Source organism: Procambarus clarkii, chromosome 10, assembly GCF_040958095.1.
Source record: "Procambarus clarkii isolate CNS0578487 chromosome 10, FALCON_Pclarkii_2.0, whole genome shotgun sequence".
Classification (NCBI taxonomy): Eukaryota; Metazoa; Arthropoda; class Malacostraca; order Decapoda; family Cambaridae; genus Procambarus; species Procambarus clarkii.
The window spans coordinates 22,630,631-22,644,418 of NC_091159.1; the positions used below are offsets into that span (position 1 = coordinate 22,630,631).

Below are 13,788 nucleotides of genomic sequence, written 5' to 3' on the forward strand. Positions count from 1 at the left end.
CATTATATCTTAAATCTTTATTTTTATTACCTTGGTCTTTGATAATTTCATAGACTCTTAATGCTATTGCTGAGAAAAAGTATTCTAAATATCAGAGAACCCATGATCTTATTCTAATCCTAAAAAGGCAATTCTAAATAATAAAGTAATTACCTGAGTATTGTTGTTATCCTTCAATTCTTGGAGAAGCTTGTATGAGTGTCGGATTGCTACCTCAGGCCGTCCACAATTAAGAGCAACAATTATAACTGCAGCTCGTATACGACTCAACCATTCGGTACATGTCTGACGATTTGTTCGAAAGAAAGTTCGAACACTCTGATGACAATAAGGAGAGAAAAATCAGTCTTATTTTAAGTGTCTGGTGTACTAAGGCATGACAAATTTATATAAACAGTTAATTTAAATATGAATGTTTTAATAAGTACATAAGACAATTTGTTTTAACTGTGTTCCTCAAAATATGGAGCCCATAAAACTAAAAACCCCATCACTTTTGTAGCTATAAAAACTGTTAAGTCCATAACTGAGGAACCCATTCCTGTGCACCCAAATTGAGAAGAATGAATGAATTTGACATGCATCAGGACTGATTACCTTTGGATTTGAATCTTGGATTTGGCCTTTTAATAAATTCTACTAAAATTTGCTGTTAACCAAAGACCTATCAACATCAATTACCTTATTTGGTGGGGGAACTGCAACAGCACATCCATCGCTAGCATTAAACATGGCTTTTTCAAGACTCTCAACAAACTCAACCAGTAACATGACAGATAAGGACTGAACTTTCACACTACTGTTCTCGCCATCATTTTTATCAGTTCCATTAATGCTCCTGGTGGCTGACTTCTCTTCTTCCGTCTTCACAAATGCCTGAGATTTTTCTACATCCTGGCCACATTCCCTTACTTCTTTAGCTCTACTTTTAATCACTCCTGAAGAATAAATATCAATAAATATCAAAGAACAATTCAGGTGAGGATGGTGGATGCCTAAACCATAATGAGCTCCAATATGTCATATGACAAAGATTATATGGATGACAGGACACCACGAGTACAGCTCTTATCCTGAAATTACTCTTAGGTAATTACACTTGCACACAATAGATAGAAAGAACCAGGGGGACATGATCACCACATATAAAATAGTGACATACAGTAGTTCGATAAAATAAATTAAGTTTACTTATTATTGCCTAACAACCTCCCCTCCCCAAAAAGGAGGATATAGGGACAAGATGATGATTAAAAAAAAAGTTAGAAAATATATCTGAAAATACTTTTTCAGGAGTAGTGTATTTAGGGAATGAAACAACTTTCAGAAGAATTGATACTGTATACCAAAACTACCGCTAGTTATAAGAAGTGTACATTTCATAAAATATATAAAGACGAGACATGAAAACCATAGCTCCCATCATGTAACTACAATTAGGTTTGTAGTTACTAACTACAATTAATCTGATATTAACATGCATGCACATGAAGGACTAATGACTGCAATTGGGAGTTCAGAAACTGAAACTCATTGACAGTATACATAATTAGGGGGTAAAGTTAGGCGAGTACACAAACATTTATCCTTACCCTCAATACTAGTAAATGTGTCTAGAGGCTTGCCGAGAGTTGTCTTTAATTTATTAGCAATGCAGTGCTGTGCTGGCTCCCATGCTAACCACTTCCACAGCAGCGTGCGCAAGTGTGAGGCCAGAATAGGAAGACTCCAGTCTTCGGCTTTAGTCATCCTCTCTACTCTTTGACACATGGCAAATAGATCATCTTGCCAATACTCTCCCCTGAAAATTATGTAATTCATAAATATACATGGCACTGGGTAAAAATTAAAATTATTCAAAAAGTGTTTAATAGACCATGTACTTGTTGAAAGACGTAAGTGTGGGTGATATGAGAGCATCACTGATCACATTGTTAATTATGTCTCAAGTTGCATGAAGTTGTGGAAGAATTAGAGGAACGCTTGGTCTAATGAGAAAGAGGCACAATCCATTGATGACAAAACATAAAAATGGATTTTATGAGAAACTGAGCTAGTGAGGCAATACAACGGATGTATGATGAAAATGAAAGATGCGTGAAAAAATTCAGTGAAAAGATGAATGGCATAGTCAAGAATGACCTGGGTAGACAGACAGATTGCAATATCACATGTGACATGGCAACTGAACATATTCTTGATGTGTGTGACAAGCACAAATGTTTACATCCCAAGCCAAACTTCCAATAACAGGAAATGCAGTGGAAAATGTGCTAAGAAAATATCCAATTGTGAAGGCTCTAGCAGTGCACAGTCCTATCAATGGGAACAGCAAAAGTAGGCTTATGAGCAGCCAACTTGTGCAGTTCACAAATGTTTGTACATCGGCATTATAATTAAAAACATTAACCAACATTGCCAAATAATCCATGGAGCAGGCCGCAACATACGATTCAGATTAGCAAGATTAAACTGTAGTGCTAAATTTTTTAATTTGTAACTTTAAAACTTAAAAATTAAATACTATATATATATCAAGCATACTTGGGTTGAGAGGCATGAAGAATAAATGCCATAAGTGTATGAAAAGCATTAGATGGCAGCTGTCCTGATGTTGAACGAAGAACAAAGTGACGTTCCAGACTCTTTACAGAAGTTGAGTCAAGACTGCCAAATTCCACACTTGATGTTGAATCTCCCTGTAATGAGACGCTGTTTGAGATTATGAATCTACTGATGCTGTATCTATTAAGAACATTGCAAATCAGATTTACAAGCAATGAAACTTTAATATATATACTAGTACAGTATAAAAATATTGACTAGGAAGAATGGTAATGTAATTTTATGATATCATAAGTATGAATCTTTTACATTAGTCTAGGCCATTTAAAATCTCGGAGAAAAAGACACTATATTAAATCAGATTTTCTCAGTTGGTTATTTAAGTACTGGTATGTGGAAAAACAGATACAAAAACTTAAAACTATCTAGATTATTATGATGGGAACATTAACTAATGTTATTAGTGCTGCCACATCTGAACCTCACCTAGACTATATTAGGTCATGACTTAAAAGCACAATACTCTCGAGAAAAAACATTTAAGATTGTTTTGTTAAAAAAATAAACAAGTTCCAATAAAACCCCCATGCCATGGCCTGTCACATACCATGCCTAACAGTAATGTTAAATACTATTATTTTATATTTCTTGATGCTTGGATGCTCTTCAAAAATTCAAGTCGACTCAAGTCCTATGCTGTCACATGATGTTGGGTGGCAGTTAGATGGGCAACTGATAACGTGGTAATTTGAGTATACAGAGCTTTTTCTCTCATTAAAAGTGTCCACCATCCTCTTATATGGGTGGGCAGAGGTATATAAAAAAGATACCATCTGGCTAAAGAAATTAAGGGTATATTCTGCCCCTAGTTAGTAGTACAGCCCTATTGGAAAGTGGAACTAGCAAAAAAGGAGCGAGCATGAGACTTAAACTAAGAATGTGTCTATAAAATCACGCCTTGAAAATTATGCACAGGTACTGTTAGAGTCACTGCTCAGTAAGTGTATTTAGAGTTTAATTGTTCAAGACACCATTTTATGACTACTTCATTGAAGTGAACCTGCTTACAAGTATTATACCAACCTTGTTTGCCGTGTACTCATTTTCCTCATTGCCATTGCCCGTGCACAGTGCATGAGATACAGCACTTAGGGGAAGCCTGGCCAATAAATCTAGATACATACTTCTTATCTTGGAATCTTTGTGGCTTACATGGTGCACACATAGCTTTATTATCTCCTCCAAGTTCTGCAAGTAAAAATAACATGAAATGCAATCTTAAATACTGTACTATATTTTGTTGCCTTATTTCATTTTGAGTTCTTTCACACAAGCACATTCTTGCATATACACCTCGCATACAAATATCAAAATGTAGTGTACATATGGAAGTGTAGAAGTTCAAATTAAGTAATATGGGCCAGTATGTGACAAATGTTTTTCACTTGTATCACTCCTATTCTTTCTAACTTCGTTTTTTCTCTTCAGCCAACCCATTTAGTACTCTTGAAATTTTTATTTTTAACTCAAAAACAAAATGTTTTGAATTTACCTGTGATGGGGGCAATATTAAAAAAACTGTAGACAAGCAAGTAGCAACAGCAGAAGCCACAGAACTCAGATGGTGGTAGCCTGTTTGCACAATTGTGTCAATCATCTGTGTGAAAACCTTAATTTTCAGAAGCTGAGGTACAGACGTTTCACTGCTTCGGATCAGGTCTGCGGCCCACTCCAAACACAACTGGAGGATGTTAGCTCCAGTTACATGTCTCTGAAAATTAGTGTATGTCCAATCAATATAATCACAATGAAATGCACCAAAATAAAGGATTTGTATACTGTACATACAAAAGCTGAAACTGACAATTTAAAATACATTTATGTGTAAGCATCAATTTGTTTCTCAATACAGAGATCTGGTGACCCCACTGGTCACCATTGTGAGGCATATTATAAGGGTGGGGGTATGGAAATGAGAAACAATCATGTTATATATTCTCCTAACTAATGGCAATGGTAAGATGTTTTTCCATTCATCTTATCAATACATTGTTTAACTATATTATTCCTATCTTTTTTCAATATATTCTCTGGGTTGTCTCCTCTTTGATCAACTCAGTGGGACACAGGCTAATGCTAAACAAGTACTGAAAAAGTGATTTGTAAAATTAGAGCACAGAATTGCCTTCCTGGAAATGCACCAACAGGAGGCCGAGGAGCTGTCAAGCTACCATGAACACAATCAAGAAGCATGTGAAGAGTAAGGGTTTTGGGGACTATGTTGTGCTGATGGCACTACCATGCAGAGACAGCTGAAGGTATTAGATTGTTAAGCAGGTAGTGGGCTGTTAGGTCAAGAGCGTGTTTAGTAGTTATGTAAAATTAGAAGGGAGAATTTGGACACAACTGAGTTTCTATGAAAGACACCTCCATTACTTATTCCAGGCATGATTGAGCTTATCAGAAAAAAGTTCTTAACTCTGGAGCTAATACTGTACTGTATATAGAAAGAATAACAGTGAAGGCATTAAAATGTGATATATTTTGAACATAAAATTTTGACAAAAAAATTAAGCCTTTAGATTATTTTACATATTTTGGATATGTTAGTTTTATTATCTTTACAATTATGAATTGCTGACTAACCTGACGGAAAACTGCAGTGAGGGTTACAAGAATTGTAGTCAAATTTTCACTTGTCGAGGATCCTGAAAAGCCGCCTGGAGAGCCACCTGAGAAGGCTGCAGACACAGATGATGGAACAAATGGAGATGATGCCCCAACAATCAATGTGCTAGAGCCGATGTAATGAGAATGCTTGGCACAATGCGAATACAAGAGAAACAAAATAGCATGCTGAACCTGCAAGAAGATACATTAAAATCAAAGAGAAGTCTAGAATATTAATATCACTGTTACCAACACTAGATTCCATATTACTTTTAGCTCCACTGTGACAAGGATATTTTAAAATGGTCCCAGCCACATAGTGGGAGTGGAAAAGAGGGAATTATCAGGGGGAAAGCACCAAACCACTACGACTATATAGCACTTAAAATGGGGTCAAGATAAGGATTTGGGAAGGGATGGGGGAAAGGAATGGTGCCCAACCACTTGGACGGTCAGAGATTGAGTGCCGACCTGCATAAAGCGAGACTGTCGCTCTACTGTCCAGCCCAAATGGTAGGGCATAGTGGGAGTGGAAAGAAAGTGATGAGTCTATCTCAAATCATCACCACCGAAGAAAGAATGCATAACAAACCTTTCAACCCTCCTACAAGTGATAAATGGGAATGCAAGGTCTTCCACACACACATACACACGTACATTTCTATGTTCCACTGCTTCATGACATGATAACCCGTCATTTACATGCCTTTGGCTGATAATGTCAATTTCAGCTTGCTTTTAAGATTGTCTTTTCTGGCACTGATCATCAATGACCAATGGCTGTCAGAAATATCTCCTTTGGGACTCTGCACCCCAGGTCAGAGCCTTGGTACTGGTCTCTCTTGGTATACTTGTGATGTGTACAAATTTGGGTGGCTATCCACAGCATATCTTACAAGTAATGCAGTAGTGGTTTTCCCTCGAGATTTGCTAGAATGTGTACCTGTAGTTGGGCTATTATTTTTGTTTCATCTTATTTGCTTAATGTGTAGTGCCCCTCATTTTTACAAATTTCATTGCACTAGTGGTACTGAGTTTGTCGAGTACAGTACATGCCCTCGAGGTTCAGTTTAGGGTGTGAGTTGGCTTTATTTCAGTGGTGATCTTTCTGATAGCACAGATGCTCATGTGGTGTGGGTGTCAGTTCCTTAAGCTGTGCCTGGAACCTTGTTTCATTTGCCAGGTGTGTGTTCCAGATTTCTGAAGTGGCACAAATGTTTCTACTTCCACAAACGCTCCTTCTTTGAAAGGGGCCCTCTTTACTTTCCATATCAGTAGTGTCTTGCATCTTTCTCCACAGATATGTGCCATGTATTGCAGGTGTGCATCTCAGGAGTAAGTACTCTCCTGTATTTTTAGATGCTTTTGTTTTTCAGGTGGGGTTTTCAGTGATCTATGTGGACACACAGACAGGTGCAACCTTTGGTGTTGAGGGGTGTGTGCGTGCACCATGGGATCCTTCACAGATCTCAGCCACTTGTCTCTTTCTGGTTCCCTGGGACTGTCTTCTGTGGGGGTGCTCTTTGGGCCACCCACGTGATTTGTCAGTTCTTCAGGTGTATTTTGTTCTTACTCAAAATTCTTCACCGGGTTTTTTGTGCACCTGGATTGAGCCCAGGCTCCTTGGTGTTCTCCCCCAGCTTTCCAGGTGTGTGTGTGTGTGTGTGTGTGTGTGTGTATATACCCTTGGTTTCAGGGTGTGTGACCCAAAGGTGTTTAGATTGTTTTTATTTTCCCCACTTTTTTTCCCAGTGTTTCCCTATTCCCTAAGGTTTCTCAGTTGACCTCTTGTGTGCCACGTGTCCCTAAGTAGATGTCTGTGGCTCTCATTTCTTTATAATTTTTTGGGTATATGTTTAACTATATTATTCCTAACTTTTTTCAATATATTCTCTGGGTTGTCTCCTCTTTGATCAACTCAGTGGGACACAGGGTAATGCTAAAGAAGTACTGAAAATAGCATAAAATACTGGCCCCATAGTATTGTGGCCAGTGCTTGAGCTGTCAACCTCAGGTCTGCGATATCATCACAGTCCCCTCCAATTGCGTCTTTACCTTAGCAGGCATGTTGATTCTCAGAATCATTAACAAGTACGTATATGATGGGTATACCTCTTGGACTTGCCTATGATGCATAGAGAAATGTTGCCCTTGTATTACCGGTCACTAGTGTTTGTCATCAGAAGAATCAGCTGAAATTTTAACTGATATTGCAAAAAAGGCCAATAACATTGACACTAATATATCAGTACACCTCTACAAGAAACTATGATGATCAGGAATGACTGCTAAAATATTGCAGATGGAAAGGAAGGGAGGGGAGAATAAAAAACATTACATGAATATTTAAAATTGCATGTATGATACGAGTATTATAAACATACCTCTGGATAATGTAATGCTAAATGCGAACTGGATGGTGTAAGGTGAGTGGCCAGGAGGTCAACTAACGGCGGAGTAAGGGCCCACATCGTGATTATGGAATTCCGAGTGTTAGCCACCTGTAAGTACATAACCCTTATTTTCATAACACAGTAATTAAATAAAAACAAATTAGAATTCACTGTGATTTCATGAAAACCAGCTTAAATTTATTTTGTAATAAACAATTGCTATCATGTAGTGATCAATAAATGCAACCAACCTCTGCAAGGACTGTCATGTAATACATCATCAATATTGTTGCTTCATTCTCATTATAAGTGACACCTTGTAAGACACTTGAGGTGGTAAATGCATCACCCTCGGGTACCAAAACACGGTGGGCAAGCTGGAAAAAACAAAAAAACTATTGATCAAAAAGACAATATTTAACCAAAGTATTTTATAGTAAGGAACGTTATTTCATGTACCAGCACAAAATAAGCCTGGATTATGCAGTGCACATCTTTGTCTGTCTTGCATACATGCTTGACCACTTTCAACTACATGCCTAGCAGTGCTATTTGTTATTTAGTGCTCAACAATGCAGTTGATTACAACTGAAACAACTTTATCTAAAAAATTAATGTAGTTTTCAAATTTCAAATTCCTTGTATTGTAATTCACAGACGATCCTTACTATCCTATTAAAACCTAGATCATCAGTTAACATTTAAAATATTACAAATCTGTAACTAATGTACAGTACTTGGTTTTGTGAGTATTATTTCATACAATACAAACTACAAATCAGATCCCATGCTAATATGAACAAATAGCTGATAAATACTGAAATCAAAGGAACAAGACAAACCTGTAGATCAGCTAGAATGTAGTTATAAGCTTCCTGTAGCAAAGGCACATTCTTGAGGCCGAGAACTGCATGATACACTCCCAGAGTTGCCTGCCATATTGAGCGATGCGGTGATAATCGTAGACTTCGTATAGGAGAGTCTTTGCCAAGTATCTTTTGCATGAACTCTACTGATAGGCTACTGCCAATCTGCTTCAACATCTATATGCATAAAAGAACATATTCAGGAGGAAGACAATGTGAGTCAAAAGGATTAGTTTGATAGGATTGAAGCATAAAGCAAAGTGTTGAACAAGGCGACCATTCAATGCTAATATTAATTCCATGTAAACAATGTTAATGTCCAACTTTCACTGAAACAATCAAGGAATGAAAGATACAGACACACAGATGAAAACCTACAGATATAGGAATTCCTTGTTTCATAGCAACTCAAAATACATAATTCTATTATAACATACCTGTACATATAAATATACATATAACATACATACCTGTACATTAGGGAACAAATTCTAAATATACTGACATTTTTACTGTATTACATTAATGACCAAACCCCACATCAGGAACTAACAAAACAAGGACGTTTCAGTCCACCCTGAACCAAAATGTCACTGTTCCTTCATTTTCTGATGTGTGGTTTGGTCATCATATCTTCAGCCATATTATTGTGACTCATTCTCTGTGCATTACGTTAAATTCATACCCGTGAAATCCGTATTCTTTAAATAGTAAATTACAAAAAAATGTAAATAAAATAAACCTTCACTAGCAATCAGCCAGCCAGGTGTATTGTGACTGGTAGAGGAGGTAGCGGACAAATAGGACTTGCATTAAGTCCTATTCGCAAATGAGTAACTCTATATGAGCACTATGATTGTATGAACACTATGATGCTCTATACTTTTTACTACCTACTCCTATATGATCCTTATTCTCCTCTCCCCTATATACTCTTATCCTCTACTCACTTTACTATCTCTTCTACACTTTCCATTTTTTATTTCAAAATTTCATTCTCTTGATTGTATATATGAGAAGTGATGAAGAATTTAAGGCTGGCTGGCTCTATGGCTAATAAAAACATATTCATTAACACACTTCATGAGAAAACTGGTACAATATATGGAATTTTGCATTATTATCAATCTTACAGGAATGCATCTGTTATTGTACGAGGATGCCTGTAAATACATAGTTAAACATTAAAATGACAAATGCACATATTTTAAAACACACGTTGAATGTAATGAAACACCTTTCTCTGGCAGGCTCTCAGTAGCTTCCTGGTGGCTAAGTGCTGGTAAAGTCAAAGCCTTCAGAATCACGCAGGTCTCCGAGACAAACTGACCTACGGGAAGGTTGGGACCTGCAATTGGCTATTTTATGAAACAAGGGAGATTGGGATCAGATATATACCCAAAACTGAGAGAAACCCAACAGAAATATTAGGCAAAGCAAAATGAGCAGCAACCTAAAAGAAAAAATGAGCAAGACTGATAGAATGGGAGGTCGGAGGCCAGGTCAACGACAGGCCTGCGGGGTCGCTGAGCTCCGAAATTATCTCAAGGTATGGGTGAATTACCTGACTAAATATGCCTGGTTGCCAGCAGATGGTAACCCAGATCACCCTAGGTCCCAGCCACCCATCCATCTCACTCATAACCTGCCTATATTGAACCCCAACACCCCACAGGGAAGAAGAGAACAGGGCTAGGGTGGAAAGCTATCTAGGCTCCACCAGAAAAGGCAAATGATTACAATTAACATGACTGGGAAGCAACCCAGAAGTACATTTCAGAGAAATACAATTATAGTTTAAGGGGGCGTCAGGTTGTCAGGTCAAAGTTGTTCAATGTCAACCAATATTATTTGACTAGTTGTATATGAAAAGTGCTTTAATTGCCCCAAGTTTCAGTACTGCAGCGTAAATAGAAAGGGAGATTTTTTTGTTTTTGTTTTTTTCAACGTTTTTTACACATTTTTAAGTCCACACTTCAGAACACACGTTTCAGATATAATTATTCTGTGACACTTTCCTGACACATTAGCATATAATAAAGGACCTTGACATATAAAATTTTGAAAACATCTTTAGTTTTCCTAATACAAATGTTCAAAGTTCCCAAATTTTTTTTTGCAAATATGGCATGTTTATTGCTATTATAAAATCAATAAATGAACTTAGAGAAAAACGAAAACTCTCCAATGTAGAGACATGCCCTCCACATATACTGTGTAAGTTTCATGTAAATTGAATAAAAAATGAATCAGTTTTGTAAATGTTTGTGTCAATTGAAAAAAAAAACAGAAATGAATAAAGTCTAAGGTTCTAAAATTTGTGGCTGAGGTTGACATCAACCAATTTTCTCCAAAATTGGCATCCTTACAGATAGGCTTACGTACTGTCAGGTGTGTAAGTTTGATGCAAATCGCCCGAAAAAAAAAAGAAAAAAAAAGAAAGAAAAAGAAAAAAATGTTTTTTTTTTATTTTTTTCTTAAAATTTTTTTTCAATTAAACTAATTATAATATTTGTTTAATATATGCTATTGTGATAGAAAAGAGTCATAGCTATGATTTCAGTTGACACTTTTGATTGATAATCGATTTTGACCATTTTGGCATAATTTTCACAACTACTTCAATATTTTTTTTCTCCCTTCCTATTTATGCTACGATGCTGAAACTTGGACCAGATGAAACACTTTTCATATAGAACTTGTCAAAAAAATGTCATTTGAATTTTTGCTTTTTTAACTCTTAGAACTTCAGCTCTCCATACTCATTTATTAAATATATATATATTGTACATTGCAGGTTATGAAAATCTTCACACACACACACACACACACACACACACACACACACAGTTAAAAAAAAATTGACAAGCCAGCCAGTAGAATAATAATGGGTGTAGTGGCCATGACATACCTGCGTGAGGAGTGTGAGGTAAGAGAGAGTTGTGACAAACCCAAAATGCTCTATGAGATTCTGCTGCAAGTCAATCACTGCACAAAAATGAACTTGAAGGTCTGGGATGTTTTGACTATATGGAATAAGAACCAAGCATACCTGAAAAATAATTTTATATCAGTATTGTACTGTATAAACGACACTAGATATGTTTTGATTGAAACCGATCAAGGGAGAAATCCCTAGTCCCTATGCTAATTATCACATTTATCAATATAAAATGGCTTGAATATTCTTAAAACAAAAAATGCCACCCCCCTCTCTCTACACATTAAAATATAGAGGGACAGGTGGTGGTGGTGATAGTTTAGTGGGCAATGGTAGAATTGGTGTAGGTGATGCTTACCTAACACTGCTTACCTAATAGTGACTTAAAGTGAGGTCTAGCTCTTCATGACCACCGAGTAGCCTTGTTGTATCTATTGCATTTTAATTTAACTTTCCTAATGTTTGAATTATTTGTTGAATTTGGCCATAAAATTGGTTGTAGATGGAGGTGGCTTTCGTGACCTCTTCTTTCACTGTCAATGCATTCCACATGATGGCAACCGATACAGTGTATGAGTATTTCCTTACATCTCTCTGGTTTATTTGCATTTTCAGCTTCCAGAACGGCAGAGATTTGTATAAGTAGGGTCTCACCAATACCTGAAGGGTGATACTAATTTCTCTTGCTGACATATCATATTATCAATCCAATCAAAGCAATCGCTGTTTGCTTTATTTCGTGCATAATGCATTACTGTTCTGGCCTCAGGTTGCTGCAAACCATGACTTCTGGTCTATCTCACAATTTCATATCAGTTTATCCTTTCAGTTTAGTCCTCTTCATTTATGTACTGTACTAATCTGGTTGCACACCTCTGTACACTCTTTTGTGCTTCACAAGATGCTGATTCCATGCTGGAGCTGCATCATTAGCACTGTTTCACAGACTGTAAACATTATCTTAAAGGAGTCTTTGTTTAGATGTGTCAGTGCTATTAATTAGTTTGCCAGGTTCACACACATGCCGTAGATGTTATCCGGTATCTATACCTCTAGCATTAACCATGGAGTTATAACCACTCCTTAATCTCTCTTCCTATCCAATTCCTATAACTGCATTCCCCATATGTTTTGGTGTTGTTGATGTCTTCTCGTCTTCTATTGCCCTTTCTCTTCTTCAATACCTTGCACTTTTTCAAGTTGAACTCTTAACTGTTATCTGTATGCTGACACTCAAGAGTTTGTCGAGTCAAAACTGGAAACACAATTGAGCACAAAATGTTGTACAGAAGTAATCCTTAAGTCTACCAGTGAACACGTAGAATGAAACAAAAGAAGGGATGGCTAACATCAATTCGCTCCACAGGAAGCCTGTTAGGTTCATTGAGGTCCTTCCCCCCCCCCTTATATATGATAAAGTTGTAGGATACTGAGAGTAGTGTTGCGCTAGATAGCCAAAATTGGATAAACAAAGCCCCAAGAGCTAATCCCCTCTATCTGCAAGCACATACAGATAACAAAACACATACAGATACATACAAACACACTCAAACATACACAAATTACACAGACCATACAAGTACACATGCATGCATATGTATAACAACAAAACAAGGCAACTTAATAATACTTGATTAAGAGCATCCAGCAAAGCTTCTTCCCAATGATGTCGTAATATTTTGGCAGCTCCAGACTTCATCTTTCCAAGGGCATCCACTAAAAATTTTGATGAGAGGATAGGATTTATTGTAGGGTCAACCTGTGGCTCCAAGCAACGCAGCACAGTAGTGAAGACACTGGAAACAAGAAGACCATCTTAATGATTTTAGGATAAAGCTGCTGTGAATCACCCACAAGCATTCTGGTCAACACTAGAGACTCATTACAGATCTAGTCTATAAAGCTTATATTTAAGGATTTCTTCAATAGCTTCTAGTACTTCCCACTTCTTTTTCCTCCCTTACTTTTTTGGAGTTTGTGGAGAGTTTGTCTTCTTTAAGACATTCTTATAAAGAGGGAAAGAGGGAGGGTAGGGGGGAAATAAGTAAAGAGAAAGAGACGGAAAGGCATGCTCAGATAGAGCAACTGGAACATCAAAGTAAATGTTAAAGTTAACACTAACTAGTCGCAAACATTTGCATAGAATAGAAAGCCAGAGATATTTACCTGATAAAAGCAGCTACCTTCTTAGCACACACTACAGGGTCTGTTGTAGCTTCCTCTTCAGGAGAAGATCGACCAGACACTCCTCTGTCTAAATCCTGCAAATGGAAAACCCTTCTACATGAAACGCAAAGTAAATTACCTAACATGGTCGCCTGTTACACTTACGAAGGTCCCTCTAGGACAACAA

General features: G+C 37.1%; 1 protein-coding gene across 1 annotated transcript in view; it reads right to left on the reverse strand.

Annotated features, from left to right (window-relative positions):
- Positions 1-13,788, reverse strand: part of nonC (serine/threonine-protein kinase Smg1) — a 90,018-nt gene that overhangs the window by 55,558 nt on the left and 20,672 nt on the right. The window contains 13 exon segments of the mRNA XM_069321723.1: positions 154-318; positions 682-938; positions 1,593-1,801; positions 2,545-2,699; positions 3,649-3,813; positions 4,118-4,336; positions 5,212-5,427; positions 7,620-7,736; positions 7,880-8,005; positions 8,471-8,671; positions 11,406-11,546; positions 13,066-13,231; positions 13,602-13,696. Of these exon segments, the coding sequence (XP_069177824.1) occupies positions 154-318; positions 682-938; positions 1,593-1,801; positions 2,545-2,699; positions 3,649-3,813; positions 4,118-4,336; positions 5,212-5,427; positions 7,620-7,736; positions 7,880-8,005; positions 8,471-8,671; positions 11,406-11,546; positions 13,066-13,231; positions 13,602-13,696 (2,232 nt within the window).